The following is a 12,812-nucleotide window of genomic DNA, read 5'->3' as shown; positions in this document are numbered from 1 at the left end:
AGTATATAAAATAAATTAGCTATACACAGTACATTTCCAGCTCAAAGACACAGTAAGCTTGAAGAGATGCAGTTTCATCAATTACCTCGTGTCAATACCCATTAGCCAAAACACTCCAGAGCACCCCAGGCACCAAGAAAGAAAACCATCCAAAACCACCCTTCCTTCCATTGATCCAGCAGGAAAATCCTAATTCCCAAACTCACTTTATGTCACAGAAACTCAAGCCCCCTGGGGCTTTCAGTAGTCTGAAGAGGGGCTCAGCTCTGTGCTCATCTCCTGCCTGACATACAGCCTGCTCACATAATCTCAATCAGGTCCTGGCCCTCTACCTCCCCTGCCTCCACACTCCATCAAACACCTCTGCCCTCACTACGAAGAGCACATCGTAATCTCAGCCTCAGCTAGCCTGACTCGTGTTGACTCCTTGGAGGGGGAACAAGAGTCCAAAACCACTGAGCCTGGCCTAATACCTGGATATCTGGAATAGCTTTTACAGGGATGACTGTATCAAAGGCATTGTGCTGTTCACAGTGAATAGGGTGATTATAGGTTGGAGGTAATTTGCCTGGTTTTCACGGTGGGTAGCATATTGGTTTACGAAATATTTATCAACCCCTACAAAAATGTCCATTAATTATAATATTTCAAATTTACTGTTGCTGCAGGATTATTTTCCTGCTGTAGAAAACAGGCTCAAATTAAGATCCTACATCTGTGTATAACATGCCCCAAATACTCATTTTCAAAGACCCCTTTCTTCACAAAATAAGTCATCAAACATGGTGTCTAAGTTAATTCTAATAAACTGATCAAAAGTTGGTTTTAGTTAACTTGAAATATCTCTGAAAGCATCATGTGCTTATGCAGTTCCAGTAAATCCCCTGTACATAACACAACCCAAAATGCTCAAGTAATCCAACTTACCCTGTATATCTTCTCCACCCTCAAGACGCTCTTGACAAATATGGTTCCCAGCTGGTCTCCGATGCCAGCCAGGAGGAACCCAAACAACGGGATGCCAAATATGGCGTACAGGATGCAGAAGATCTTCCCTCCCTCCGTGCTGGGCGCTATGTTCCCGTAACCTGTCACAGTGGTGTTTTGTTATGTAAGGCCTGAGTTATATTCCTGCAGTTGGAGGTCGGAGGTAAATAAGCACTAAGAGAGGAAATAATCAGGTTGGGCTCAGAGAACATGACATGAATTACAACTTGCAGTGAATGGAGAAACAAAACTAGACGGGATGACTAAACCAGCACGGTGGGATGTGTGTACCTCTCCACAGTGAGCAAAGCAGTGTAATTGTGTGAACAGATTAAATGGTATTCATTTGTTCTACTAAAAAGACACCCTAGTGCCACTGTTCCTTCCCATCTCCTGATAGAATGCTATTATCATCAGTAAATGATGTACTGTGAAGACACGCTGGGAGACTTGAACACGCACACACACAGACATTAGCATAAAGTACATCCTGTGAATGATGCATTATTTTTCCAATCTTTGTTTTCTCCATTTCCCAGCAAGCTCATGATAAATAGCACACATTACATTACAGTTGTGTAATGCTGACAGAACTGCACTTGAAGTAGCGAGTCACAGCACCCGTAGGTTACCTCATAGCTTTCACGTCAAAGTAGAGCAGTGATATTGCTTTATTCTACTCAATTAAGAGGAGCAAGTAATTAATTAATAGGTTGGTGATGGAGATTACCTATCGTTGTGATCACAGTCCCAGCGAAGAAGAAGGCACTGCCCAGATCCCAGTGACTGGAGTTGTAAGACGTGTCTCCGATCGGACTGACTCCTGCACTGACAGCGTCTATGGAATGCTAACAAAGAGAGAAACAGACACAGCATAGGGTTAGTTATCTTAACTGGTAGGCTACATAGCAATTCCATACAGTTCAATGTGTAGTTAATCTGCTTAAACATACAAATGATGAACAAAATGAACCCAGAATCAACCACAGTCAAGCCCTTTGATATCTTGGCACCAATGGCATTTAATTGCCACTATAAACTCATCATGGCGTAAACAACCGCCCCCTGTGTGTGCCATACACAGCATGGGTTATGCAATGTACTTGAGAGTGAATGACTGATGATTGTGCTGACCTCTTCAGATGAACCTTGAAGGTCACCAGTGGCAGGAGGATGGATGGATGGTGGGGAGGGAGGGAGCAATGGAGTGAGGGATGGCCGAATAGACAGATGGAGGGGGAGGCAGTGAGGAGTTAGGCAGGACAGGGTGGGGTGGTGATCCGGATTTCCACTGTCCAGATGGCTAGCTGTGTGCTTGTGGCGTGCAAGGCAGACAGCAGCCGAGGTCCGCCACAGCACTCCTGCACTACTTGTTATGATGAGTTTCTCGGGTATCAAAGAATCAAGGATGCAAGGATATACTTAGACATTGTTGGGTTCTATTTTTCTCATAATTGGATCTGTATGTGATGAATAACTTAGAAGGAATGCATTAATGAGGAGCATAGGTTTGTACTATACTGATATAAATTGTTTCACATAACAGGCTGTGATTCATGTAAGGAACGTTAGGGGAAGGATAGATAAGACTTGTATTTCTCACAGATACGAACACTGCTTCTTTGTGATCTGTGAACCTTCCAAGGACATGGGTACTGCAAAAAAAGTGCTGACTCTACAGGTTATTATGATAGCAACTTATGCCTGGGAACGGTGGAGCGCCAAGGGGTGGAGCGCCAAGGGGTTGGGACTAACCCGTGCGCCAACGGATTGGCTGAGTAAAGTCTAAACCACACTCAGTCCTTTACTCTGATTGGCCAACAGAAGAGGTGGGAACTCTCTGTCAGAGTATTTGAGAAAGTACCTGTAAACAATGGTTTAGTTCTCTGTCTGCCCTGCGTGGTTTTTCAGTGAGCCCGTATACGAACCTTCATACTTATCATACATACATTTTGCATATAATAAATTAAGCTTGGATTGAAGATCTCTTGATTCTTATTCCAATACCAGATTTGAATTACGCAATTTCTAACAACATTCTGTGGAGATTTCATACCAAGTATTTATTGAATCACGAGCTCGTGGGTTCATCTAACCAACGGACATGGCTTTGCCCTTCGTCAGTTGAACTAACTTGAACAAAGACACTCTACCTTATATACCCTTTATTACCATCTTCCTGGCATACATCTGGCAAGTCTCCATGGGCACTCCCTGTCCTTGATGTTCATCACTCTTTACCCCAAGTCAGTATCCTAAACATCACTCATGCTATCCTAAACATCACTAATCTACTTTGACATAATGGAATGTAGACTTCATGGCCCCAAACCACTCATCTCTTAACTCTTCCTCTGTCCTCACAACACTATGGCATGACATCATTATACCATAAAAACATCATATCACTACTGAACTGGCCAGGTGTGTGAGAGTCAGAGTCAGCAAATCTGAAGGGTTGGGTACCCAATGTCAGGGCACATCCATAAGGATCTGGTGGGGAGGGAACACTTCCTTTGTAATAATTACTATCAGGGCTTAGTTTTTACTGAGTGGTGGATGAAAGATGGCTGCATACCAAACGTCTGATTAGTCCATAATATCAACAACATTGAGGTATCACAGTCAACACTCACACCATACAACCCCATACTTAGCACATCCTTACAGGAATGCCAACTTCCTCTACTACAAAGACTGTTCAGATTGTCTGGTGGTTTGTTGTGCGTGTGTGGCCATGCTTAAAATACTAGTGTTTTGTTCCACTTTCTTTGGTATTTCTTCCTATACTCAGCGAACCCCCGCGGAGACAGTCACCTACAGGAATACTTTTATATTTTGTTCTGTCTCCGATCTCAGGTCTTATTAAGTCCGTTTTTTTCTCTCCTGCTCCTCCTCAGAGGCAGAGTATTAACATTAGAGAACTACAGTCTCCTATTGCCTCTCACTGTTTTCTTAATCTGTACTGTAGCAAGTATCCTAACAAAGCAGTACAATATCTACATTTTATCCATCATATAATCACAACGTTTATGTGTGTTATACAATAAGGACTTATTGTAGAAATGTAAAATATTTTTATATTTCCCTAAGGAACTTAAAATTGCCTTAGAATAAACTGCACTTCAGTAGAGCTATTTCAGAAGAGGGAATCGTAGATTAGAATGAAATTGCCTCAGCACTGTACTTGTAGCCTTCTTGATGGGAATATACAAATACCAGACCAACCCATGCCTGCCAAGTAAACACCTCCTCACTTCTCCTCCATGCTGTCAGGTGGTGGTGATGAGTACTCCCTCATGAATATGGATCTATCTACCCTGCTGTCACATATACAGAGAGAGATGGAGTAAACAGCACATCTTCAGTAGAGGAGCACTACTTTCTACACATCATTGCACATGCCCTCTAATATATATGCATGTGTTGGTAGTAAGAAACAGAACATCAAGTACGGTATGTGTATCGAATTGGGCTGCTTTCAGTATTAAAAACCTGATTACCTGGATTGCTACTACCACCCTGTAGCACTAACATCTGTAATCATGGCACACATCACCTCCATCATCCCAGACACCCTAGACCCACTCCAATTTGCATACCGCCCCAACAGATCTACAGACAATGCAATCTCAATTGCACTCCACACTGCCCTCTCCCACCTGGACAAGAGGAAAACCTATGTGAGAATGCTGTTCATCGACTACAACTCAGTGTTCACCACCATAGTGCCCTCCATGCTCTTCACCAAGCTCGGGACTGTGGGACAGAACACCTCCCTCTGCAATTGGATCCTGGACTTCCAAAAGGCCCGACCCCAGGTGGTGAGTGTAGGCAACAACACCTCTGCCACACTGACCCTCAACACGGGGGCTCCCAGGGGTGTGCGCTCAGCCCCCTCCTGTACTCCCTGTTTACCCACGACTGTTTGGCCACACATGACTCCAACTCCATCATCAAGTTTGCTGACGACACGATGAGACGGCCGGCGATGAGACAGCCTACAGGGGGAGTTCAGAGAACTGGCGGTGTGGTGCCAGGACAACAACCTCTCCCGCAATGTCAGCAAGACCAAGGAGCTGATTGTGGACTACAGGAAACCAAGGGGTGCACACCCCCATCCACATCGACGGGGCCAAAAGAAAGGCACTACAATGCCTCTTCTCCCTCAGGAGGCTGAAACGTTTTGGCATGGCCCCTCAGAACCTCAGGAAATTTTACAGCTGCATCATTGATAGCATCTTGACTTGTTGTATCACCATCTGGTATGGCAACTGCACTGCCCGCGACCGGAAGGCCCTACAGAGCAGTGGAGGCTCCTCAGAAGAGGAAGGGGAGGACCATCCTCCTCAGTGAATTTAATAAAAAACAAAACTTAGTTATCCTTTTTAGATAAAACTATACTAAATATATTCACGTCACCAAATTATTGATTAAAACACACTGTTTTGCAATGAAGGTCTACAGTAGCCTCAACAGCACTCTGTAGGGTAGCACCATGGAGTAGCCAGAGGACAACTAGTTTCCGTCATCCTCTGAGTACATTGTCTTCAATACAAAACCTAGGAGGCTCATGGTTCTCCACCCCTTCCATAGACTTACACAGTAATTATGACTGGGGCTGTTGCGGTGACCGTATTACCGCCACACCGGCGGTCACGAGTCATGAAGGCAGTCAAATTCCACGTGTCCGTTTCGTCATGGTAATTAGGCCTCTCTGATGCTGCTGATGGTCATTAGTAGCCTACCAAACTTGCTAACTGCCTGGTACTCAGCACTCAATTGTCCCTCTAATCACTCTGACATCATTGCAAATTTAATCGGAAATCAAATTAAACACTGAATGAGAGCCCATGAGCTCATGTTGCGCAACATTTCTATAGGCTATGCAATTGCGTGAGAAAACAGAGTGATGGCCTCTATTAAAAAGAGGAGGATCCCATCAGCTTTCTATAGGCTAAGCCTACTATATTTATTTCTCAACTTTCCTAATATTAAGCACATTGCTTATCTTTACAACAGGAGTATAGCCTACCTGGCTGGCATGAAAATGAACCACGGGAAAAGCGTCCTCCATTTGCTATTTAAGTGCATACAGTGGCTTGCGAAAGTATTCACCCCCCTTGGCATTTTTCCTATTTTGTTGCCTTACAACCTGGAATTAAAATAGATTTTTGTGGGGTTTGTTTGTATAATTTGATTTACACAACATGTCTACCACTTTGAAGATGCAAAATATTTTTGGGGGGTGAAACAAACAAGAAATAAGACTGAAAAACTGAAAACTTGAGCGTGCATAACTATTCACCCCCACAAAGTCAATACTTTGTTGAGCCACCTTTTGCAGCAATTACAGCTGCAAGTCTCTTGGGGTATGTCTCTATAAGCTTGGCACATCTAGCCACTGGGATTTTTGCACATTCTTCAAGGCAAAACTGCTCCAGCTCCTTCAAGTTGGATGGGTTCCGCTGGTGTACAGCAATCTTTAAGTCATACCATAGATTCTCAATTGGATTGAGGTCTGGGCTTTGACTAGGCCATTCCAATACATTTAAATGTTTCCCCTTAAACCACTCAAGTGTTGCTTTAGCAGTATGCTTAGGGTCATTGTCCTGCCGGAAGGTGAACCTCCTTCCCAGTCTCAAATCTCTGGAAGATTGAAACAGCTTTCCCTCAAGAATTTCCCTGTATTTAGCGCCATCCATCATTCCTTCAATTCTGACCAGTTTCCCAGTCCCTGCCGATGAAAAACATCCCCACAGCATGATGCTGCCACCACTATGGGATGGTGTTCTCGGGGTGATGAGAGGTGTTGGGTTTGCGCCAGACATAGCGTTTTCCTTTATGGCCAAAAAGCTCAATTTTAGTCTCATCTGACCAGAGTACCTTCCATATGTTTGGGGAGTCTCCCACCGTTCTTGTGATCATTTTGCTTGGAGCCCCAGATCGAGGGAGATTATCAGTGGTCTTGTATGTCTTCCATTTCCTAATAATTGCTCCCACAGTTGATTTCTTCAAACCAAACTGCTTACCTATTGCAGATTCAGTCTTCCCAGCCTGGTGCAGGTCTACAATTTTGTTTCTGGTGTCCTTTGACAGCTCTTTGGTCTTGGCCATAGTGGAGTTTGGAGTGTGACTGTTTGAGGTTGTGGACAGGTGTCTTTTATACTGATAACAAGTTCAAACAGGTGCCATTAATACAGGTAACGAGTGGAGGACAGAGGAGCCTCTTAAAGAAGAAGTTACAGGTCTGTGAGAGCCAGAAATCGTGCTTGTTTGTAGGTGACCAAATACTTATTTTCCACCATAATTTGCAAATAAATTCATTAAAAATCCTACAATGTGATTTTCTGGATTTTTTTTTCTCATTTTGTCTGTCAAATTTGACGTGTACCTATGATGAAAATTACAGGCCTCTCTCATCTTTTTAAGTGGGAGAACTTGCACAATTGGTGGCTGACTAAATACTTTTTTCCCCCACTGTATGCACGCACCACTTTTCCGTTATTTATTTTTTTGGACTATTTTGTGTATGTCCATTACATGAAATCCAAATAAAAACAATTTAAATTACAGGTTGTAATGCAACAATATAGGGGAGAACCTTACTTTTGCAAGGCACTGTAGATGACATGTCGTTTTTCCACGCTGCCCCTGTTTCGAGACAGGTGCATGATAATGGTCAATTCTAAATCAAAACAAATTTCACACATATATTATTTAGCATATGTAAAGACAAGATTAAATCAACAATAGTCTAAAGGGTGACAATATTAGCCTATCATTTGTGAATGATATATGATCAGTTGTGAATGATGCCCAGTATAAGGCAAGAAACAATGCCTTTTTTAAGCGAATTGTTCTAATCATAGTCGCACACCTCATGTAGCCTAGCCCTTAGGCCTATATGTTTTGATAAGGTTTGTATCACAACTAAAGTGGCCAAATAACTTCTTAAAATTAAGCACATTAATCCACTTTACAAGGGGTGTAGAACCTAACTGGCATACATAAGCAGCGCGTGAGTTTCAAGTTTGGGGAAGATAATTTTCACCATAGAAATGCACCTTTATATGCATTACATGCATAATCGCATTTGCGGTCACTTTTGATAATGGTGTTTTCCGCTAATGGAACATTTGTGCTTATATCCTACTGCCATGTGCACATTGCTGCGCTTATTATGTGAATAAATAGCCTAATAGTCTATCAACATTGAAAGCTAAACGTTCTGACTTTTTTTCAAATCATCATTAGAGTCGCATCATGCAGCCGTACATGTATTAAAAATCTAAACATACAGTGAGGGAAAAAAGTATTTGATCCCCTGCTGATTTTGTACTTTTGCCCACTGACAAAGAAATGATCAGTCTATAATTTTAATGGTAGGTTTATTTGAAAAGTGAGAGACAGAATAACAACAAAAAAAATCCAGAAAAACGCATGTCAAAAATGTTATAAATTGATTTGCATTTTAATGAGGGAAATAAGTATTTGACCCCTCTGCAAAACATGACTTAGTACTTGGTGGCAAAACCCTTGTTGGCAATCACAGAGGTCAGACGTTTCTTGTAGTTGGCCACCAGGTTTGCACACATCTCAGGAAGGATTTTGTTCCACTCCTCTTTGCAGATCTTCTCCAAGTCATTAAGGTTTCAAGGCTGACGTTTGGCAACTCGAACCTTCAGCTCCCTCCACATATTTTCTATGGGATTAAGGTCTGGAGACTGGCTAGGCTACTCCAGGACCTTAATGTGCTTCTTCTTGAGCCACTCCTTTGTTGCCTTGGCCGTGTGTTTTGGGTCATTGTCATGCTGGAATACCCATCCACGACCCATTTTCAATGCCCTGGCTGAGGGAAGGAGGTTCTCACCCAAGATTTGACGGTACATGGCCCCGTCCATCGTCCCTTTGATGCGGTGAAGTTGTCCTGTCCCCTTAGCAGAAACACACCCCTAAAGCATAATGTTTCCACCTCCATGTTTGACGTGGGGATGGTGTTCTTGGGGTCATAGGCAGCATTCCTCCTCCTCCAAACACGGCGAGTTGAGTTGATGCCAAAGAGCTCCATTTTGGTCTCATCTGACCACAACACTTTCACCCAGTTTTCCTCTGAATCATTCAGATGTTCTTTGGCAAACTTCAGACGGGCCTGTATATGTGCTTTCTTCAGCAGGGGGACCTTGCGGGCGCTGCAGGATTTCAGTCCTTCACGGTGTAGTGTGTTACCAATTGTTTTCTTGGTGACTATGGTCCCAGCTGCCTTGAGATCATTGACAAGATCCTCCCGTGTAGTTCTGGGCTGATTCCTCACCGTTCTCATGATCATTGCAACTCCACGAGGTGAGATCTTGCATGGAGCCCCAGGCCGAGGGAGATTGACAGTTATTTTGTGTTTCTTCCATTTGCGAATAATCACACCAACTGTTGTCACCTTCTCACCAAGCTGCTTGGCGATGGTCTTGTAGCCCATTCCAGCCTTGTGTAGGTCTACAATCTTGTCCTTGACATCCTTGGAGAGCTCTTTGGTCTTGGCCATGGTGGAGAGTTTGGAATCTGATTGACTGATTGCTTTTATGGACAGGTGTCTTTTATACAGGTAACAAGCTGAGATTAGGAGCACTCCCTTTAAGAGTGTGCTCCTAATCTCAGCTCGTTACCTGTATAAAAGACACCTGGGAGCCAGAAATCTTTCTGATTGAGAGGGGGTCAAATACTTATTTCCCTCATTAAAATGCAAATCAATTTATAACATTTTTGACGTGTTTTTCTGGATATTTTTGTTGTTATTCTGTCTCTCACTGTTCAAATAAACCTACCATTAAAATTATAGACTGATCATTTCTTTGTCAGTGGGCAAATGTACAAAATCAGCAGGGGATCAAATACTTTTTTCCCTCACTGTATAGCCCAACGTTTGTAGAACAACTAAAGTTACATTAATAATTCTACATTAAGCATATAGCAATACCTATTTCATGTTAACCGCTTAACATAGAATAGACGCATGTGCGCCTTCCCTCAAATCGTTTGGAGAAAATATCCTTTCAATTTTATTCAGCTTTGTTCAATTGTATTCTTCATACTATAAAATAATAGAAAATAATGCCACCGAATTCTAAGCAAATCTTCACTGCTAAATGAACTAGTGTAGCCCACAGCCATTTGCCATAGCCAGATCAATACCTAACATAAGGACAACTCAGAGTATTCTATTCTGTTCTTCTGAACTAGACTACATTTTCTTCATATCATGCTTCTTTAGACCTGTCTAAAATAAATAATGGATTTATTGTGAAGGTGTAGGCTATATAACATGGATTTATTAGACTTTCTTAAATGTAGATGTTCCAAAGGTCTGCATCAGTGGCTTGTAGGCTATGTGTGGAAGCCAGGAGATGCTAAATGTGTTTATGTTAATTAATGTCAATTACCGTGAGACCGACAGTTATTTGCTTGACAATCACCAGCTGACCAAATTTCGGAGGACGCCCTCCAACCTATCAATGCTCTTGCAGCATGAACTGACATGTTGTCTACCCAATCAAAGTATCAGATAATTAATCTAGTACTGAAAGCATAAACTACAGCTAGCTAACACTGCAGTGCATCAAATGTGGTGAATAGTTGACTCAAAGAAAGAGAAAGACAATAGTTGAACAGTTTTGAACAAATTAATTTCTTTTAAAATGAAGTTGAACCAAGAGAGAGAGAGAGAGAGAGAGAGAGAGATAGCTATATTTCATTGTATTTTTTGTTCACATTCACTTAGCTAGTGAATGCAGCTAGCTAGTTTAGCCTACTCAAACACCTGGCTCAAACAGAGAGGGATGCTATGTTAGCTACTGGAACTCTTCCAAGTCAAGGTAAGCGTTTGGTTTTATTAATTTATTGCCACCGGGGCCCACCGGTGTAACTGCTAAACTGATTTCTGCTGATTACACTGTACTGCATGATTGTAGCGGGTTTACTAATGTGTTAGTTCAAGTAGCTACGACAATGTAGGTAGGCTGTGTGTAGTGGTTAGCAGTTATGATATGAAGGTTTGGCTTGGAAAGGTTTCTTCGACCTGGTCACAGAAAGCTGATGTGTTGTGCACTGAAGTCCACAAGCGAAGGAAAAGGTGAGAGGAGGAGAGCACGTAGATGCGAGAAGGAATTCTACAATGAGCAAAATGATCATGCTGTTTGAATGTGGCTGCTGTGAAAGTGAACTGTGTTTGCGTGTGATCATGGGTGTATTTATTCCGCCAATTCTGTTGAAAAACGTTTCTTAAACAGAACGAAACGGGGAACAACATACCTGAATTTGTCCAATAGAAACTTTCGTTTGCAACTGTTTGACTAAAGATTACACTCTTGATAAGCTAGATGCAGGCAAGAGTGTGCAAGGCGGTATTGAATGTGTCACTGTCTGTCACCTTGAGTACTTAACATTTTATCTCGACCTCTGCACCTACATTGTAAATGTTCATTCATAGGCTAGGTTGTAGCAACCTCATGGGTATAGGGAAAATTAGAGTATCATATAGTAGCCTAAACCTATCGATGTTACATTGAGCTGGGTATGAATGACAGTCATCCAATATGCTGTAACAGAAATAAGGCCATGCTCATAAAAAAATATAATCGTCCTCCCTCATCTTAAACGTCACCGACTCCCACTGCTTCAGAGGGTGGTGCGGAGGGCCCAGCGCATCACTGGCAGCGAGTTCCCAGCCATCCAGGACATACATGACAGACGGTGTCTGAGAAAGGCCCGAAATATTGCCAAAGACTCCAGACATCCGAGTCATGGACTATTCTCCATGCTCCCATCCGGCAGGCGGTACCAGTGCATCAAGATTCAGGCAAACAGACTCCTAAACAGCTTCTATCCCCTGGCCATAAGACTGTTAAATGGCTACCAACTACTGCTCTCCCTCTCCGAAAGACTATCCACACTGACACTATGCCCATCCACAGGTCTCTACCCACTCAGACACAACCTATGCTGCTGCTAATATGATTATTGATTAGATTTATTACTCCATTTCGCTGCTGTCCATTGATTATTTATTGTTATTACCATTAGTAATTATCTATTTATTCTGCTACTGGTCACTATTACTCCTGTTTACATTTGCACTGAACAAAAATATAAATGCAACATGCAACAATTTCAAAGATTTTACTGAGTTACAGTTCATACAGTATAAGGAAATCAGTCAATTGAAATAAATTCATTAGGCCCTAATCTATGCGTATGGAACATTTCAGCTGATGAAACATTGGACCAACACTTTACATGTTGCGTTTATATTTTTGTTCAGTATATATATTGTGATGTCACGAGAGGCTGTGTCCTGGAGGGACGTTACATCCCCCTGAGATGGCTGCAAACCCAGACAGCTATGGCTCCATCTGCTGGTATGGTCGGGAACTCCAACCCTCTATGGCCAATCTTCCCACGCAGCTGAAACCAATCAGGAGCTGATGAGCTGAAGGTTTGGGAAGGGAAGAGACACAGTCTCCAAGCTGGGCTCTCTGGAGGACAAGAGTGCTGCACGTCCACTTCCATGAGGAATATAAGGATTTGGAGATACTTACCTTTGGGAAATACTCACCTTTGGATATATGCACCTGTGGAAATACGTGTGGGACATTTGGAAGGACGTTTTCTGGGTTGGCCACTAGCTGCAACGTGGAAGACAGTAAGACTGGGGAAAAGTTATCTGAGCGAGTGAGAATTATGATTCTGGATGTGGAAGAGACATCCCTGAACTGTTAACCCTTAAAGAGCCACAAGAGAACAGAATTTTGTTATATTTTCGTTAGTTTCCCAAG

General features: G+C 42.6%; 1 protein-coding gene across 2 annotated transcripts in view; it reads right to left on the bottom strand.

Annotated features, from left to right (window-relative positions):
• Nucleotides 1–12,812, bottom strand: part of LOC121539464 (potassium channel subfamily K member 10-like) — a 46,328-nt gene that overhangs the window by 2,029 nt on the left and 31,487 nt on the right. For both annotated transcript variants that reach the window (XM_041847980.2, XM_041847979.2), the window contains exons 3-4: nucleotides 1,718–1,835; nucleotides 928–1,088 (exon numbers count right to left, since the gene is read on the bottom strand). In XM_041847980.2, the coding sequence (XP_041703914.1) occupies nucleotides 928–1,088; nucleotides 1,718–1,835 (279 nt within the window). The remainder of the gene's footprint in view (nucleotides 1–927; nucleotides 1,089–1,717; nucleotides 1,836–12,812) is intronic.

Source organism: Coregonus clupeaformis, chromosome 25 (assembly GCF_020615455.1).
Source record: "Coregonus clupeaformis isolate EN_2021a chromosome 25, ASM2061545v1, whole genome shotgun sequence".
NCBI lineage: Eukaryota > Metazoa > Chordata > Actinopteri > Salmoniformes > Salmonidae > Coregonus > Coregonus clupeaformis.
Note: the sequence above shows the minus strand (reverse complement) of the source record. Positions and strands in the feature narration are given on the sequence as shown.